The sequence below is a fragment of the Manis pentadactyla genome, chromosome 10, assembly GCF_030020395.1.
Source record: "Manis pentadactyla isolate mManPen7 chromosome 10, mManPen7.hap1, whole genome shotgun sequence".
Lineage (NCBI taxonomy): Eukaryota > Metazoa > Chordata > Mammalia > Pholidota > Manidae > Manis > Manis pentadactyla.
In genome coordinates, this window is record NC_080028.1 from 71,263,882 (window position 1) to 71,283,243 (window position 19,362).

At 40.1% G+C, this 19,362-nt stretch overlaps 1 protein-coding gene across 4 annotated transcripts in view; it reads right to left on the reverse strand.

Annotated features, from left to right (window-relative positions):
- Window positions 1–19,362, reverse strand: part of MRTFB (myocardin related transcription factor B) — a 226,708-nt gene that overhangs the window by 19,584 nt on the left and 187,762 nt on the right. For 3 of the 4 annotated variants that reach the window (XM_036917865.2, XM_057486947.1, XM_036917863.2), the window contains 5 exons: window positions 9,937–10,053; window positions 6,460–6,704; window positions 3,953–4,085; window positions 2,152–3,174; window positions 684–851 (listed from right to left, as the gene is read on the reverse strand). In XM_036917865.2, the coding sequence (XP_036773760.2) occupies window positions 684–851; window positions 2,152–3,174; window positions 3,953–4,085; window positions 6,460–6,704; window positions 9,937–10,053 (1,686 nt within the window). The remainder of the gene's footprint in view (window positions 1–683; window positions 852–2,151; window positions 3,175–3,952; window positions 4,086–6,459; window positions 6,705–9,936; window positions 10,054–19,362) is intronic. The other variant, XM_057486948.1, reaches the window with a different exon arrangement.

Genomic DNA, 19,362 nt, shown 5'->3' on the forward strand with positions numbered 1-19,362 from the left:
TATTTTTGAGGCCCGAAGATTTTTCTGCCAAGGAGCTGTGCACATAATGCCACCTACTGGACAAGTGGGAATTTTGGAGGCTATTTAACATCAGAACTTCCTGATAGGAACCCTGCCCAGAACACTGAGCCCAGTATCAACACCATCGTTTTAAAGATAAGGAAACCTTAGTATTTTGCATAAGGCCCAACATGTAGGAGGTGGTGAGCCAGAATGATAACCAGACCTCGGCCTTCTGGCTTTTAATCTGTGAGATGGAAACTCACATACAGATATTACTCAATGAGAGCAACATTCCAGAAAGTATCTTTTTAATCCTCAGCTATCTTCTCCCAGGGAATAGCACTTCTTTTTTTCTCTCAAAATGATTATTTTGAAAAGAAATTTATTGTAAAACCCAGAAAATTCTACATATGGGATTAAAATACTTTTGAAACTTTCACTTGGAAAAGGGGTTTAACAGTTACGACAGCTATCTTTTAGTAGTAAAGAACCCCTCCCTCTCTCTCAAATAATTGCATAACCTTCAGCCAAATCTGACCTGAGGCTCATCTCCCCCGGAGACAGGCCACAGAAGAGAGTCAACAGGAGCCCCCGACAGAGGCCCCTATGAAGACACCGGTTCAGTGATTGAGCACGGCAGTGAACGCCTGCCAGTCTGTCGCCAGTTAGCATCCACCGACCTTTCTGACTTGCTGAGGCTGAGGGAGCACGTGTGGCGGGAAAGCGTCCTGTTTCTGAGGTGCGGTCTGGGCTAAGCCTGGGGACAAGGCAGCAGGTGCAATCTGAGACTGAGGCTGAGGCTGAGGCTGAGGCTGAGGCTGAGGCGGGATTCCTGCTTGTGGTGGAGTCTAGGAGGCAAATAAAAAAAATCAGTTGTCAAAATCAAGAATCAGGGGCTTAAATGTGGAATAACTGGTCACTTGGGGATATCTGAAATGGAATAAGATGTTTACAAATACACCCCTCAATTCACTGACACATACATTTGAACCTTAATCCCAAACCAGAGAGTTAAACAACAGACTGGTTACTTTCATGCTGTGTTTCTTAATATCTAAGATTTTCATTTGAAAATTTTGAGAAAACAGAAAATGGAAATAGACTAAATCTGTACCAAATCGACACAAATAGCTCAGGTGCTATAAAAATTTTAAGAGCAGTGAGGACATTTGTGAGGCCTGCAGTCAGTGGGCTCTTGGGGACAGTCAGCCAGGAGCGGGGCACACACAGGCCCAGAATAAAACAGTTTTTGTTCCTAGAACATCAGCTCTAATGGGAGAAACACGCTGAGCAGAGCTATCTCACAGACTCTCAGTTTCATGGCCACTCTAAAGACTGAACAGGGCAGTTAGCATTTTGCACATGCTGATGGCCTCTGAGTCACGCTTCCCAACCCCAGGGGTGCGGGACACTCCTCTCTGTTATGAGCATCTGGGTAGTCAAGGCCGAGGAGTACAGGTCCAAATGGTTTCTCTTTATTTGTGGACCCTATTTTGTTAAAACCAATCCAAACTGCCTTACTTAACGACGACTTATACCCAGAGGCATGAAGGGAAACTTTGTGCTCATGTGCTTTATCACCACTCTCAAGAGCACCCTCCCTCCTGAATGTGGGGGCACATTTTCCTTAGCTTGGACACCTTTACTATAATGGTGAGTTTAAAGAACTACATTTAGGAGGCAGAGTGGGTACGAGAGTGAACGCTCTGCTGTCAGAGGGCTTCGACCTTGGGCAATTTGCTAAACCTTCCGAGGCTTGTTTCCTTATCTAGAAGTGGGTATTTCACTTGGATCTTCTGGGGGTAGGGAGGATAAAACACAGTAAGCCATTTATAGTACTCAACGCTATGCCTTGCACATAAAAAAATACTCTGTGACAGTAGCTATTATAATAACACTGCTGGCATCGAAAAATGTCTACATCTGAGATACTGTGCTCATTAAAGATAAAAGGTCACATTAATAGAAAAGCACCCCTTGTTTGTTTTTACTATATAGAACAGAGCTGGCTACCCACATTTCTGAATACCTCGCCCCACAACACATGCACCAGTTTTCTGCAACTGTGAAGCCTGACTGGATGCATTTATGAAAAGCTTTGTCCTAGGCAGGCAGTAAGGCAAGGCAGTTAGAAGACACACTTCACACCTGGAGCTTTAGGCTGCCTACTGGGAGCTGCACTGAGGTGACATTGGAGCCCTGGATGGACAGCGGGAGCAGCAGCTGAGCAGTCTGCGTGGTCAGTAAAGCCTGAGGCTGAGCAACAATGGTGGGTGGTGGCTGTCCCTGGGAACTCACGTAAAACTGTGGGACAACGCCCTGCTGCTCTACGAGGGCCATGGGGGCCTCTTGCTTGATCACTACAGCCTTTTTGGCAATGAGGGTCTGGCCACTGGCCGAGATGGGCTGGCCGACAGGATGGCTGGCTCCCGGGACAAGCTGCCCGGAACTGGAGCAGTCAGCGAGTGAGGTCTCGTCTTTGATGGAGGAGCTGGCACTGGCGCGTTTCTGACCTAACTTGCTGCCGGCATTAGCTGAGACGCTGGGCTGGGGCTCCTGTGGCCGCTGCTGCAGCCCTCGCTTCTCTACCTCCAGCTGCATCTTCAGCACTTCCACGAGCTTCTGCTCTTGTTCCAGTTTCCTCTTCAGCTCTTCGATCTGCTTCTCTTTCTCCTGAAGTTTGCGGTCCTTCTCAGCTGCATCCAGTTCCAGACTTGACAGAGTGCTGCTGGTGGGACTGGGGCTGTCCTCGTTACTGGTCCCTCGCAGCGGAGACGAACACAAGAACTGCGACGGAGACATCATGGTCATGATCTCGGTGAACGAGTCCGCCATGTTTGTGTCCTCGGTGCTGAGATTGGACTGTTCAGAGGGGGACGGTGAGATTGGCAGAGGGGAGCTAATGCTTTCAACGTGGGCCAAGCTGTGGTTCCCAGCACACGACGGTTCTGCCTTGAACGTGGGGCCCGAGATGGTCACAGAGGTATGTGGCACTGTGACGGGCAGTGCTACGGTGACATCCGGGTTGCTGGTGACAATGGCAGGCGCTGGCACTGCCACGCTGCCGCCACTGTTCACTTCCTGGTAGGGCTTCAGCCGTTCAATGAGGTCGGGTTTGGTGCCTGACACTGGAAGACCCCTTAACTTCAGTTCCGTCTTCAGTTCTGACACCTGGAAGAAAAAACCAATCAGATTTCTCCTCCTTTTGGTAGCAGAACCTTCTGACAAACCCACAGGACACGTCTGATGGGAAAGGTGCCTACATCTGTCAGACAGCCCTGTGTGACTGCACATCTGATTCACACACACACTCAGCTAGACATCAAGAACTTGAAGGGTCAGTGGTGATACAGCAAGGATTTCTAGAGGTTAATTCCTGTTATGTCAAATGATTTACTGCTGTAAATGGTAAGTTACATTTACTGAGTGATTACCACGGGACAGACATCATTGCAAGTGCTTTATCCTTTCAGCTCATCTTCACAAGAGGCATAGGTGTTATTATTAGTTCCATCTTATAAATGAGGACACTGAGGCAGAAGCAGGCAGAACCACTAGTCTACGCTACTGCAGATAACAGAGGGCTGATCTGGGGAGAGAAACCCAGCAAGGCTGACTGACCCTGGAGATCATGTTCTTAGCAGTGACATTTTCCTGCTTCTCCCAAACTCGGCAATCATAAGGGAAGAAAAATAATCTGCCTCTAGAGTCAGAAGTGGAATGGTGCCTGCACATGGTATATGCGCAAAAATCTGAGCGTTATTATGAGTCATTTTAAAAGGAACATTAATTAATGGACCTAAAAAGAAAGCACAATATGAAGGTTATACTGCTAGTAAAGTTGAATATTCGTCCACTGAAAATGACCTCCATCTGCTAGACAGATCTGGCAAATCATTTACATTTTGGGGGAACTTATGGGTGAATAAACTCTACTTGGAATTATCACCTTTAGGTCATCCAAGCTAGAAGGCAGCGGTCCTGGTTTCCTCACAGGAGCAGATATATTCTGTCTTGGTGTATTAGGTGTGGTATTGTTTAAACCTGAATTCCCACTGTTGTTATTTTTGTCATTGAGTGGCCTTCAAAAGAAAAAGAAAATTACAGTTTATAATAAATTAATTTCTGGATTTGACATTGCTTCTGCTAACAATTTGTTAACTTATGAAGAGAAAAATGCCATGATTATGCTTTGGAAGACTCAACATTACAAAGATGTCAATCAAATCAGATCCCAATAAAAATCCCCAGAGGTCTGGTTTATTTGCTTGCTTGGTACAAATTTAGAAGGTGATTCTAAGCTTTATGTGGAAATGCAAAGGACTGAGAATAGCCACAGCATCCTTAAAGAAGCAAAGCAAAGCTGGAAGAGTCATACCACCACATAATGAAACTTACTACAAAGCCAATTGTTGAGATGGTACAAGGACAGAGACAGTGGGAGAGCATGATGGGTCCAGAAACAGACCCCATACACATGGGCTCTTACATTACCACTGAGATGACAGTGCAGTGCAGTGGAGAAAGTGTGCTGGGCCGAATTGGATATTCATACAGAAAAAAATAGGGCTCATGATTGACCTCTACCTCACATCATCCTAAAACCTACACATGAATTTTGCAAACAATAAAGCTTTTAGAAGAAAACTTATAATAGTATCTTCATGGCCTTTGGATGGGCAAAGATTGCTTAAACAGGACACAGAGAACCCTAACTAAAGGAACACTGTTCAGAGGGTGGTAATTCGAGCCATGGGAGGAGGTATTTGTAACATGTTTCTGACAAGGCCTCCTATTTGGAACATACAGAGAAGTCTTACAAGTCAGTAAGAAAAAGGTAAAACCCAATGGGAATATGGGAAAAGCCTGAACAAGTGCATCACACGGAAGTGCTGAGCACGACGCTCGGTGTCATGAGGAGCACGTGAATGTGAGCCACCTGATGCTGGTGCCATGGGTGGGGACGGCTGTGGAGGCCACCCTGGGTCCCTTCCAACCTCACTTGGGCCTGCTTGCTCTCAACATAGTAACATGCTGCAAAAATCCTTTCTTCATTTCTGTGCCCTGATACTTCAGATAAAAGTACATCACAGTAAAGTCCAGATGACTAATAGTTCTTATCTTTCTGGAGATAGCTGGATCTTAAAGAAGTGAGTTGATAATCATTAGCATTTGAGGAGAGACTGCTTAAGAAGCTCTTCAGAGGGTCTTAATCCTTCTGCACTCATAGGGAACAGGGGCTCCCTGTGGAGGATTTGCTTAGTCTGTGGGCAGAAAACAAAAGCAAGGTTTCTACAGATCACGTGATCATAAATGGAAAGAATCACTAAGAATATTCTGCCTGCTATTGGGATTTTGCATGTTTTTCTAGAATTTCTTTTCTTGAGTTGAATATAAATATCCCTTTCTCCTGAAAAGCAAGGGAAATTAATAGGGTCTCTGTATTTTTATCTATGTTTTCCAGAAAAAGCACATTGAGGACATATACCTAGAAATTTCCTTTACTACATAATTTAAGTTAGCTGTGGCTGTTTGCTATGAATTCGATCTCAGAAATCATCAGAACTCACTCCCTTCTGTCTCCCATGACAGGGCTCAAGCTTTGAAACATGTTCCTTCCCTACAGCTGTTGGACACCTAGACCTTTACTTGTCTTCTGTAACATCTGTTGTCTGTTCCTCTTCTCCATCGTCTGCGCCCTTTCCTCTTCTCACACCTACTCTATTGAAGAATTTATAAATGGTTTTCCTATTTCCAGACTCCCCTTCAGTATCAGTGCCAAACCATTCTTTGCTGCATTTTGACTTTACCAAGTCTGCTGAAACATCTACCACACATCAGGATTCAAGTCTGCCTGACTTCAGGTTCCTCCAGATGCTGGCTCTACTCAATTTTGTCTTCTGCTCTTCTTAAAAATAAATCATTCTTTACGCAGGCTCCTTCTCTCACCATCCAGGCATTGCTTACTCTGCCCTCTGTGCTTGCACTTGAGCATTCCTCTTTGCCTGGAAGAGCCCTTCCCAAGTATCAGGCTCTTTCCCATATAGACATCCTGCCTTTTACATAAAGTGTTCTTTGACCACTCTAGCTTTTATGCTCATCTGTCTATTTTATTTTTAAACTATTTATAACAGGTGTTATCCTTCCGATACTTTTCTTATAGCATCTAATACCATTTGAGTAAATAATGGGCAAATCTTTCCTGGAGGAATAATTGTGAAAGTAATTTCTAACTTGCGAAGGTCAGAACTTATTCTGGAGGACAGAAATCGGGCTGAGTGCAGGTTGTTCTTACTAGTTGACTTCGGACACTGTATGATGAGCTTTGCCTACAGAATGACAATCATCATCGAGCACAAGGAAATCACAACACCCAACCTTTAGGAACTGACGGTTCCCCATCAGAAACTGCAGTGAACCCCCCCTTGTGAGGCCAGCCAGGCCCGCAGCCCATACTTGAGCGGGGCAGGCAGGATGGTCTGGTAGCTGTACTGGTGCCGCTGGCTCAGGATCTGTAGCTGCAGGAACAGCTGCTGCTGCTGAAGCAGGCGGGCGTAGTTGGAGTCCATCTGCGGCTCGTTCTTCTCGCCCTTCTGATCTGGTGGGATGTACTGGTGGTACTTCAGCTTCTTTACCCGGGGCTTGGGGTCCTTGCACTTTTTGCTACGGTGTTTGTCATTTGGATTCTTGGGATGGCTTTGCTATTTTTTGAGAAAAAGACAAGACCATTTTAAGAGATGCAGTGGGAGGTAAACAGACGTGTGCAATCTATTCGACTGTGGGGAGACGAGTGGAAATGAAAAGCAGTGCACCTTAGGGACTGGCACAGCCACTCTGGGAAGCAATATGCAAGAAACGTTTCAAGAGCCGAGAAGACATCTGCTGCTTCCTTTAACCAAGAAGTCTTGCTCCTAAGAACTTATTTTCTCCTGCTGCATTGTTCCCATAGAGCAAGGGCAAGATGCTCACCTCAGCACTGTATACTCAATTTCAAACAACATTTACTTTGGGTCTCGTGTAGACATGCTGCTAAGTGTTTACGTATATTATCTCTGAGTGAAAAACAGGTCGTGCACTAAATATACAATAGGGAAATGAGTAAGTATATTTTACTGTATCTAATATTTTATAGTCATTTAAAAAGCACGGAGAATATATATTAAAATGCTTCCAATGTGAATAAAGTAGAACATAAGCTATGTATTTCTATGGAAAATACACAAAAAAGAAAATAGTAATGCAAATATGAATTCTTTAAACAATTTCAAAATAGTACATTTTTATTTTGAAAATGGGGTGTGAGACTGTTATCTTATGACTAAGAATTAGATAACATTTTCTTGAGTTCTTTTCTTCTCCAGTTATAAGTTATCAGATCACTTTTTACTTACTATTATTCGTATTATAAGATAGCTTCATCTGCAAAAGTCTGTCAACAAAGCAAACAGAACAACAAGGTATAGAAAACTATTCCTAAGCTGCTGTAGGGAAAATACTCAGTAAGATGACTTTGAGACCTACTAAATTATAAAAGCTGTTGGTGTGACCATGTTCCATATGTTCATAGTCAAAGAATTAAGAAATTACACCCAAAATACAAAAATAAAGAAGATAAAAGATAAAAAAAATTCTTAGCTTTATATGACCTTTTAAAAATGACTATAAAATACTACATACAGTAAAATATACTTACTCATTTCCCTATTGTGTATTTATTTAGTGCACGACCTGTTTTTCACTCAGAGGTAACAGCCCAGAAATCATTGCTACTAACATTCACTCCCCCTTGGCCATCTCTATTCAGTCACAGTTTTCTTCCCACAGGTACCACGTGGCTCCCTCCCTCACCTCTGTAGATCTCTGCTCAAACAAATTCTGATTCCAGGATGCTTCACGTAAAGTGGAAGCGTCTCCTCCTTCGCCACGTGCTCTGCCCTCACTTCACCTTTGTCCCTTGGCACCCTCTGTATTTTGTTGTCTCTGTACCTCCCACTCCTAACCAAGGCAGGCATGTGTGACTGTGATTTTCTCTTCACTATCTACTATAGCAAATATCTATCTACTATATTTTACTGTATGTAGTAAATATCTACCTACTCCTCGTACCTACAACAATGTCTGGTACACAGAAGGTGCTCAGTAAGTGTCTGCTGAGTAAATGAATGATAGATGTGTTTGCTGATTAGAAATCACTTGAACTATCATGAATTTAAAATAAATCACAATGGGAGAATATTCTTACCTGCGAAAGCATCTTCCTGCAGTCTCACAATTTTCATCAAATCACTGCTGTCTGTGTACTTTGTTATCAATACTAAATTTTACTTCTAGTCTTTTCTAAGTGATCATAACAATGAATGGGATCTGGGCTAAGGAGGTCTGCCTATAACTGTTCTATATTGATAAAACAATCAGCTCAGCCACAATTAGGAGGCTCCTGTTGGAGGAGGGAGGGGGACACAAATATAATAGGCAGTATTCCTCAGACTAAATCTATTACCTATTACCTGGCACATACCTGTTCTCTCAGGAAGTGGGGATGGGAAAGAGCTTTCTTCACAGAAAATCCCAAAGCATGTTGTTCTGTTTCCTAATATGTACCTGTCCTTTTCTCCACTGGCAGCATCCTAGGACTCCCTATCCAATGCCAGAATCTCACCTACTTAAAAAATGCTTCTTGCCCTACAACCAAGGTCCTCCTTAAAAACAGACACAGTGAAGAGCAGAAATTCAGAGACTAGGAGTCAAGAGAACAAATTCTTTGTATCTACAGGGCAGGAAGTATTGGCATCCAAACTGTCTTTGTGCCATTAGTGATCTGTGCTTAAGGATGTAGGATGAGGAGGTCAGAGCTGATATTACTGGCACAGCTGCCACATGCCACCCTCTTAAATTTCTGGCTTCAGTGCTAAGTGATGGAAGACGGTGAAATCCACTGATATGTGCCCTGAAGCCACACACACTCAGCCACTGACAAAGGGAGCCTGAAGTAGAAAGAAAGCCTTCTCTATAGGAAGAGAAAGGTCAAGGTCAAGGACAGTGCCAGCGGAGACGGACATGAGGAATCTGCACCAGGCTCACTGCTTCTGAGGAGCTATGCAGTGAGTTAACTGGGGAGCAGAGAGAGGGCTGCACAGGGATCTGGGAGATTGGGATCCTTCCTGGTCCTGCCACTTCACTTCTTCAGGCCTCAAGTTTCCTCACCTGAAAGGTGGTGGGAGGCATAGCTGGCTCTCTAATATGCTTTTTTCATTCTAAAAGTTTGAGATCTGTGTTCTGCTAGTTTTGGCAAAAGCCATATCTGAAATGAGTACATGATTCCTCTGTTTATCCCCCCTCCACTTTATGTAACAGTTCTAAACATACTTTAAAAACTTTAAAAAGGTATGATATTATTAAAAATTTTAATCTTTCATGGGACTTCTTCTAACTGAATTATTTTGCCAAATCAAAACACATTTGCTTCTCTAAAACCTCCACCCTGTTATGTAATGTGTCTGGGATACACTGAGTCTGACCTTGTATATAAAGTCCAAAATTATGGTATCATTAAAGACATCTGTGAGATTCATGAACCTGAGGTGCTCTGCTCTTACTGGTTTCCCCTCATTTCATCCTAGTGGCCAGGATGGTAGCAGAGCTGGGAACTGCTGATAAAACATACCCTGACCTCTTTCTGCACAGCCCCCGTAGCCGTTTGCAGACCGAGTTCTGTGCAGTTCTGCTACGACTACAGAACAGCAGATCGTCTGTTGGGGGTGGAAGTTTCAAATATTAAGGCCTGGCCTAGCAAGTCCTTCCATGGTTTCACTGTCTAAGGCTTCCAGATGAGGTGGGCTGGGCAATGGGGAAATATCCTTTGTCTTGCACACACAGGACCACAGATGAGCCACATCTGAAGATGCCATAGCCTGTGTGCTCACAGGTACCCACCTTTACCAGTGTTGGCCCAGGCTTTGCTGAGGACACAGTGTTTGTGGGCAGGACAGGAGCAGTGCACTTTGTGGGAGTTTTCAAGAATTCAGGAACTGCGGCGGACACTGAAGTAAACTGGTGGGAAAGGCAGAAAGGGGACAATTGTGAAACTGATGACAGGAGAAACAGAAAAACCAGGATCACAGTGGAATGACTTCATTTTTTTTTAAGTCCACCGGAAAAGAAACAAAAGAAAAATACATTATGTCTGAGACCCAAATGTTGGAATAACATGCTTTACCTCAGTGGGGCCGATCGTTTAGTCTTCGCCCCCCTAGCAATGAAAAGATAACACTAAATAGGGTCAGACTGACTAAAGTGCAGTTGTTGTCTCAGCAATATGGGCAGAACTACCCTTTTTTAGCAGAAAAAAGTCCAAGACTCTTGTAAAAATGATCCAAACATTAACTTGCTGTGTATGTCACACTATCTTGGCTAATTTAAACATGGTGTTTAGTCTTCGTTACCGGGCCTAGTGAATCCCTTTTACACACCCAAGTCCATGGCTGGGCTGCATCTGCTCAGGAAGCTTCCAGTTCCTGGAAGTCCCTCCACGCACGTCAAGTTCTTCACTGTATTCAGTTTGTGTTCCTATCTCTGAGCCTGACTAGTACTCTCCTTAACCATCTCCTCCCATTTCCTGTAACAGGAGGAAATCTGAAGAATATATTCTGATAAGATCAACCTTTTAGATTAACAGTACCTCACACTTACAGCAAGAAGCTAATTTGTAAACTAGGCCAAAATGAGCAAATACTGTATCTCAGTTAACAAAGGAAACTATAGAAGGCTTTGTTATTAAAAACTTAATAACCTGCTCCCATATGCAGTCTAAGTAAGTAGATTTTATGTGTTCATTTACTGGAAAGAGGTATCACAATGACAGTAAGTCACTTAAATACGGCATAGTGATTACTGCTTGGACTTACTATTACCAGCCTTATCTTGAGGAACAATGTCTCCCTTTATTATTTTTACTTCCCCAAACAGCTCTCAAGTTTATTACATCAATCAAAATCAGTTCTCTTGTGAAAGCCTTTGGGTTTAAAAATGGCAAATTGTATTTTCTTCCTTAAAATAAATGACCTGAAAACTCAGAGGGTTATTAGCAGTAAGAAATATGAAGCTTGGCACATGCTAGTTACTCAATAAATACTTGTTTAATGGGTGAATGGAAATTTCTTGTGGCTTTACTCAGGTGAGGTCACACTCTTAAGTCCAGGTGAGACTGTGAGGGTGTGAGTGTGCAATGAATCATGCATGTGCATGTCAGCTCTCTCACTGAGGTTTGTTTGCACATTGCCACTGGTTTCAGCTTTTAAGTAATTATTAGTAACAGTTAAGTATGGACAATATAAAAGACTTGACATTTAAAGATGGCTATGTCCCTGCCCTTATCTGAGGTTTTGCGTTCCCTGGTTTCAGATACTGGTGGTCAGCCTCATCCGGAAGCAGAAGATGGTCCCTTTGTCTGTCACAAGGTCAAAGAAGTCCAGTGCCACATCCCAGTGCCCGTCACTCCCCTCACTCCGTCTCATCATGGAGGCATTTTTGTCATCTCACATCACCACAGGGAGGGTGAGGACAGTAGTTAAGATATTTTGTGAGGAAGAGAGGCCACATTCACATAACTTTTATTAAAGCATATTGCTATAATTGATTGATTTTTAGTTATTGTTAAGCTCTTACTGTGACTAACTTATTAATTAAACCTTATCCTAGGTATGTATGTACAAGAAAAGACATAGTATATACAGGGTTCGGTACTATCTGGGGGTTTTGGATTGTATCTGTTGTGGATTAAGGGGGGTACAACTACACTCAATTTTTTTTTTCAGAAAAGAAAGGAAAAGCTGATTTCTGCCCCAAACAGTCCTGAGACATCCCCTCCTTAATGAACCTCTGACATGAAGCATGAGATGATGGCAAGCTGATCACTGTGTTAAGGGATAGTTTTATGTTGTTTTCCTTTCACTTTGTACATCATTTTGGAAATGAGGATACGTATCTCCAAGTTAATTTTCATGCAGGGGAAAAATATCCTTTGGCTACTAAAGATATTTGAAAAAAAAACTCCTTGCAGATAAATTCTAACCTGGCAAGCTATTTTACCAGTCCAGCATCCACTGGATAAGATAATGATGGAGTTGTGTGCAGTGTTAGTTACCTGAACGCAACCCAGGTGCACGAATGTGGTATCTACTGTAATATTTATGAAAACATTCTGCCTTTGTTTCTAGACTCTGCCTAATTTACTTCAGCCTTGATTACTGATATTCCCAGCTTATTGGTTCTTTGGTATTTCGGTGTGACTTTGCTACCCAGAAAACTACAGACTCCAGCATAACATAAGAATAAACCAAATGAGATACAGTAATTGTTTATTTTACCTAATCTGAAGATAATCTGATTGGTTAAAAAAGGGCAAAATATCTGAACTCTTCTTTACATTTTGCCAGTCCTTTTTATGTGACTTAGACGAATCCCCCCACTCCCCAAATCTTAGGTTATATCTGGAGGTTAGAATCCTAGTGGCTAGAATTACCAAACAATCTAAATATCAGTACTTCTGAAATGACAGTACTACTAAAAGGATTAAAAGGATATCCAAGCCATAAAGGATACTACACTTATTTTGTTCCATGGTAAATTGAGCAATGTTAAAAACCTCGAAGAATGCTTTATATATGTTTGGATTGTCACTGGGACCTAAATTCACCTTATGTACTATCAAAACATAATCTCAAAATGATTCAGAATCTTTTCTCCAAAGGTACAAAGTTTGTTTTGTCTATTGGATCTGATCACTGTTCCCATCACATGTTACAGGTATATAGCTACAAGTTAATTGTCATCCTAACACCATGAAAGGAAATGTCAGCCAAATGTTGTTTAATGATGGATATTTGCACTTTGCATAAAACGCAAAAGAAAGACAGCCTTCTTATTAGAAATTGCTAAGGGAAAATCTGTTACAAAAGAAGTAAGTCAGAAAACATGTTTAAGCTGATAAAAGTTTACAGTGTTTCAGGTGTATGCACTAGTTCCTTCTGAAAAAATACACTTGTCAAGGACCAATCACTGTTTTCTGGTAAATTCCTTTTTTATTAGGATTTCTTTGGGCAATCTGGAGGAACAGAAACTAGATGTATAAAAACAAAGCTTTTTTGTACTGTAGATTTTAAATCTGCAATAAATGTGTTTTTAATTTAGGATGCAGCAGTAATCTTAATTAAGATGGCAATATGCAAATGATAAATTCAAAATGCAATCATTCTTTAAATATTGTTTCCATATTCCAATCTCCAGACAAAGAAAGTGAACACTTGTCAAGGGACTGAGTTGAATACAGATAAAAAAAATATGCTTTGTGTATTTTTATAGATGGATATTTTATGTAAAATTCTAGCTTTGTTAAAATAGATCACTTAGCAATGACTACTTGTTTCTGTAATATATAGTTACAGATTTAAGCATTTCATTTTTAGAACAAGTAGTTGGACATTAAAAGTAAATTAACTCATTGGTACAGTATCTAGTGGATATTCTGTCAGCATTTGGTTACTTGATTAGTAATGAGGATTTGCATTTTTTAAATGCAGTTTGTTTTAAATGAGGATCCTCCATTTAAAAACTATTTTAAAACACTGTGGTAAAACATATCTAACATAAATGTACCACTTAAGCCATTTTAAAGAGTATATTCTTATGGTATTAAGTACATTCACACTGTTCTGCAGCCATTACCCCTCTGCAGAACTTTTTTTTATCTCCAACTAAAGCTCTGTATCCATTAAACAACGACTCCCCATGTTCCCCTCTTCCCAGGCCCTGGCAACCATCTACTTTTGGTCTGTATGAATTATTCTAGGTATAAAAGTGGAATCATACAACATTGTTCCTTTTGTGACTGGCTTATTTCACTTATTTAGCATAATGTCCTCAAGGTTCACCCATGTTTTAGCCTGTGTCAGAATCTCCTTCATTTTAAACAATGAATAATACTCCACTGTGTGTATGTTCCATATTTGGTTTATCCATTCATCTGTTGACAGACACATGCTTCCTCCTTTTCACTGCTGTGAACATGAGTGTGCAAATATCTGTTCAAGCCCCTGCTTTCAACTCTTCTGGATATATATCCAGAGGTAGAATTGCTGGGTCATATGGTTATTCGACTTTTAACTTTTTGAGGAACTGCCTTACCATTTTCTATAGTGGCTGTACCATTTCACAATCCCAACAGTGCAGAAGAGTCCCAATTTCTCTACATCCTTGCCAACACTTGTTAGTTTCTGTTCTTTCAACAGCAACCATTGTAATGGTGTGAGGTGATAACTCATTGTGGTTTTGATTTGCATTTCTCTAGTCATTAGTGACATTGAGCATCTTTTCATGTGTTTACTGGTCATCTGTTAATCTTCTTTGGAGAAATGTCTAGTCTAGTCCTTTGCCCATTTTTTTAACCAGGCTGTTAATTTTGTTCTTGAGTTGTGGGGAGGTGTTTATGTATTGTGGATATTAACCTCTTCTCAGATACGTGATTTGCAAATACTTTTCCCCATTCTGTGGGTTCATTTTTACTCTGCTGATAGTATTCTTTGATGCAAAGAAGCTTTTAATTTTGATGGAGTGTAATTATTTTTTCTTTTGTTACCTTGCTGTCATATCCATAAAATCATTGCCAAATCTAATGTTGTGAAACTTCCCTCAATATTTTCTTTTTTGAGTCTTATCGTTTTAGCTCTTATGTGTTCAGTAAGGGTGCAGCTTGATTCTTTTGCATGTGGATATCCAGTTTTCTCAACATCATTTGCTGAAGAGACTGTCCATTTCCCATTGAGTAACCTTTGCACCCTTGTTGAAAATCATTTGACCATACATGTGAAGGTTTGTGGCCTCTCTTTTCTATTCCTTTGTCCTATGTATTTGTCTTTATGCCAGAACAATACTATTTTGACTACTGTAGCTTTATAGTAAGTTCTGAAATCAGGAATTCCTCCAACTTTGTTTTTTTCCAAGATTGTTTTGGCTATTTGGGGTCCCTTGAGGTCCCATATGAATTTTAGGATGGATTTTTCTACTTCTGCCAAAAATTGTCATTTGGATTTGGTAGAAATTGTATGGAATCCACAGATTGCTTTGGGTGGTATTGACATCTCAACGGTATTAAGTCTTCTAATCCATGAACTTGGGATGTCTTTCCACTTACGTGTTTTAACTTTTTTGTAGTGATTCCTTTTCATTTCCTTTGTGTTTATTCTACAGATATTTCTCTGTGGTTACCATGACAATTATATGTAACATACTAAAACTATGACATCTATCTTTCTTATATTGACACCAACTTCAGTTATATATAAAAACTCTACTTCTTTACAGCTACATCCAACTTTGTATCACTGATCTCACAAATTACTATACTGTATAGCCATTAACACAGATTTATAACATTTTTTCTGCATTTGCCCTATAAATACCATAGAAATAAAAAGTGGAGGTATATAAACTAAAACTACAATAATACTGTTTCTTATATTTGTCCCTGTATTTACCTTTACCAGATAACTTTATATTTCTGTGTGGCTTTCAGTTACTGTCTAGCATCCTTTCATTTCAACTTTAAGGACTCTCCTTAGCATTTCTTATAGGGCAGGTCTAGAGGTAATGAACTCCCTTGGGTGTGTGTGTCTAGCTTTTGTTGTTTTAATTTCTCCTTCATTTTTGAAGGATGGTTTTGTGGATACAGAGTTTAGTTGACAGTTTTTTCTTTCAACACTTTCCATATATCATCCCAATGTCTTCTGGCCTACCAGGTTTCTGCTGAAATATCTGCTATTCTTATTGGCAGTTCCTTGCATGTCATAAGTCATTTTTTCTCATTGTTTTCAACATTCTCTCTTTGTCTTTGACTTCTGACAGTTTAATTCTAGGGCATTTCAGTGTGGGTCTCTGAGTTTACCCTCTTTGGACTTTGTTGAGCTCTTTGTATTATTTGTATATCCACGTATTACCTCAAGTTTGCTAAGTTTTGGGCCATTATTTCTTAAGTTAATCTCTCTGCTCCTTTTTCTCTCCTCCTCTGGAACTCCCCTAATGTACATATCAATCTGCTTGATGGCCCATAAGTCCCTTTAGGCTGTGTTCACTTTCTTCCTCCTCCTATTTTTTTGTGTCCTTAGACTCGATAATTTCAAAAGACCTGTCTTCAAGTTTGCTGATTCTCTTTTCTGCCTTTTTCACTCTGCTGTTGAACCCCTCAAATGAATTTTTAATTTCAATTAGTGTATTTTTCAGCTTCATAATTTGTTGGGCTATTATTATTGTTTTTATAATTCTACTTTTGTTGATAATCTTTTGTTCATATACTGTCTTCCTAATTTCCTTTAGTTCTTTGCCTGTGTTTTCTTTTAGCTTTTTAAGCATATTTCAAATGGTTACTTTAAAGTTGTTGTCTAGCAATTCTGATGTGTGTGCTTCTTTAGGGATAGTTTCTGAAGATTGGAGATTTTTTTCCCCTCTGAATGGGGCCATGTTTCCCTGTTTCTTTGAATGCCTTGTTTTGTTGTATCTTTGGTTTGACATTGGGAATGTGAAAAAAGGGGCACCTCTCCCAATCTTTGCAAACTGTTGTGGAAGATCTTCATTAATTTGTCGGCCTCTGAACCTTAGGATCAGCTCTAGGTGGAGGCTTAGGGTTTGGCAGGTCTTTTATGAGCATGTGTTTTGTCTGGGCCTGTGTGCTTTTCTTATTTTTTTTTTTTAATTTAAAAATTTCCCCTTATGCATGACTGCTTTTCAATGTCTTAATTTCCCCGAGTCTTGTCCTAGCATCTTCTCAGACGTTCTATTGTATTCCTCTGCCTGTAATCTCTTGCCCGCAGGTGTTTGTGGGTCTGCAGTCCCTCCACAGTCTTCACATGCCATGGCTCCTGCCATTGTCTTCCATGGCTTCTGCTAGCCTGGGATCCAAACTATGTACTTCCCCAGTATGAGTTCCAAATCAGACAAGTCAGAAACCAGTCTCTCGGCAGCCCACAGACGGGCCAGGATGTTGCAAACAAGTTCTGCTGTTTCTTCCATTCTCAGAGAGGGACCCGAGTGTTGGGCCACTGCCTTCTGCCATGCTGGGGAGGGGCTGGGCAAGGGCGAATAAACACACCGTGATGTTTTCTGCCTTTTTGAATGTGGCTTTTTCTTGACTGGACATTTGTTTAGTTGATATACATCTCTGATTGTTTTCCAGAGCTCTTACAAAGTGGTTTTAGTTAATTTGTATTTTATTTAGTTAGTCCTACCTGTGGGAGAAGAAGGGCCTGGAACTTTCTAGTTTTGTCATATTGTTGACATGCATTATCTTTTATACTGAAATTTTCTAACACTGTGGGAAGTGTTAAGCATGCAAATAGATGCATAAAAATCTTAAAATGAGAGTTTATTTAATACCTCGAATTTTTAATAGTTCAATTATAATCAATACTACAACAACCAAAATAATGTCATAGAGCAGAAGGGTGGTTAGTCATTTAAAGTATCACCAAACCACTCTAAGAATTAATAAATTGATTACTTTTGGTGGTAAATTTACAGAAGGATCAACATAAACATTTCATTTGATCAACTTTGGAAACCCTGGATTCAATGTCCACCTTATTTTTATTTAAACACAGTCCTCTTTAAAAAATTGTCACATATTATATTCTCCAAAATCCTGTAGAATGTCTGTTACAACACTGGTGTGACAATGTTGGTAATTCACAAGTTAGGCAAGCAGAACATTAGGGGTCAGAATGTGGAAGCATAGTAAGTGTTAGAATGACTATTACTCATTTTTGGCAACTGAGTCACAATTCTCGATAGACTGTGTAGTTGAAATAATATTATGCTTGTGTTTCTTGAGTAATACAAACATTAGCTGTTGCTAGGAGTCCTAGCAGGATGATGTGTGGGAAAACAGCCTGAAGAAGAATCTCAAACTGTTGGCCTGGTAAGAACAAAGTCATCAGTTCAAGTCCTGAGCAGGCCAGGCAGATGCTGTTTCTTCATGACCTGAGCCCCACGTGATCCACGTACATCAAGTAGGTCAGTGCCTAGCCCAAGTAAGGGCCCTGCTAATGTTGGCCATTATTTTTTTTTATCACCATCTTAATTGTTTTAAATAAACATTTATTTATTTGTAAATGAATAGGAAAGGCCCATTCTGCATAATGCACTATTTTAGGCACTTTCCTAATGGTCACAGAATTAAGAATTGAGATGGAACAAAATTTCAGAGTTAATGCTAAGAAACTAACCAAAAATCTAAGTACTAATAGTGGCAGAGTCCTCTTGATATACAAGTTATAAAAAGCATAGTTGAAGGGTAAACAATAGAGAGTACAGTCAGTATCTCTGATGCCCTATTTAGGCTTTTATTGGTAAGTATTACTAATATAGTTGGTCTAACTTTGATGATTCATATATACATGGCTTATCTATTAGACTTTGCTCATTCTCTCTGTTAGCTTAAAGTTTCTATATTATTTGGCAAAAGGTCATCTATCCGAAAGTTACTTGATACAATGGGAAAAAAACAGTTCACCAAATTTTCCTAAGCTTGTCTTCCTGAAAATACACAGAGTAACTGACCAACAAGGTTTTTAACAGCACTACTTTGAATTTACCACAGGCTTTGAAAATTAACATAGTTCTGGTCACATCACAATTTAACAGTTAAATATCTGGGTGTTTACGATAAATGATTAATTAAATGGCTTAAGAAATCTCTAAGAGAAAAAAAGTTTTCATATTAACAGAACCAGTATACAACAGCCCCTGGTACCCACATGTGGCTAGCTGTTCTTAATTTTCTACAGTCTTCCATTGTTCAAGAGTTACTTAAGCATAAAATAAATTGAACTTCAATATGTGACATGTGTTCCATTAATATTTTGACAAATTCCTTTCCATTTGTTCTTTGATCAGAATTGAAAAGAGAAAAGTCCAAGGGAAAGCAGTTTTAGTTTCTTACAGACCACACAGAAATATATACGTCAAAGAAGAATTTTTTTTCACCATTGAAATTAACATTTTGAAGGAAGGACATAGTGGTGTATTGTACTGTACCATACTGTGAGGTCCTTAGCATTTTAGCACTAGGATTGCGAGAGAAGTGCCTGGAATATTTGCTCTTTACATAGATACTATGTGTTAAAATTTTTTTATGATAGGTATAGGGAATGTTTCTTTATTTGAATACTTTCCGGTAGGACTTAATCCTCTGGTATTTACCTGTGTGTTCTGAAAAAGAATTAAGGAGATTATGTCATAAGAAATTTTGGGAAAAAAGCAAGGCTTTTTAAAGAAATCTAGAGTCTAATTTTTTCTTGACTAATTATAAATATA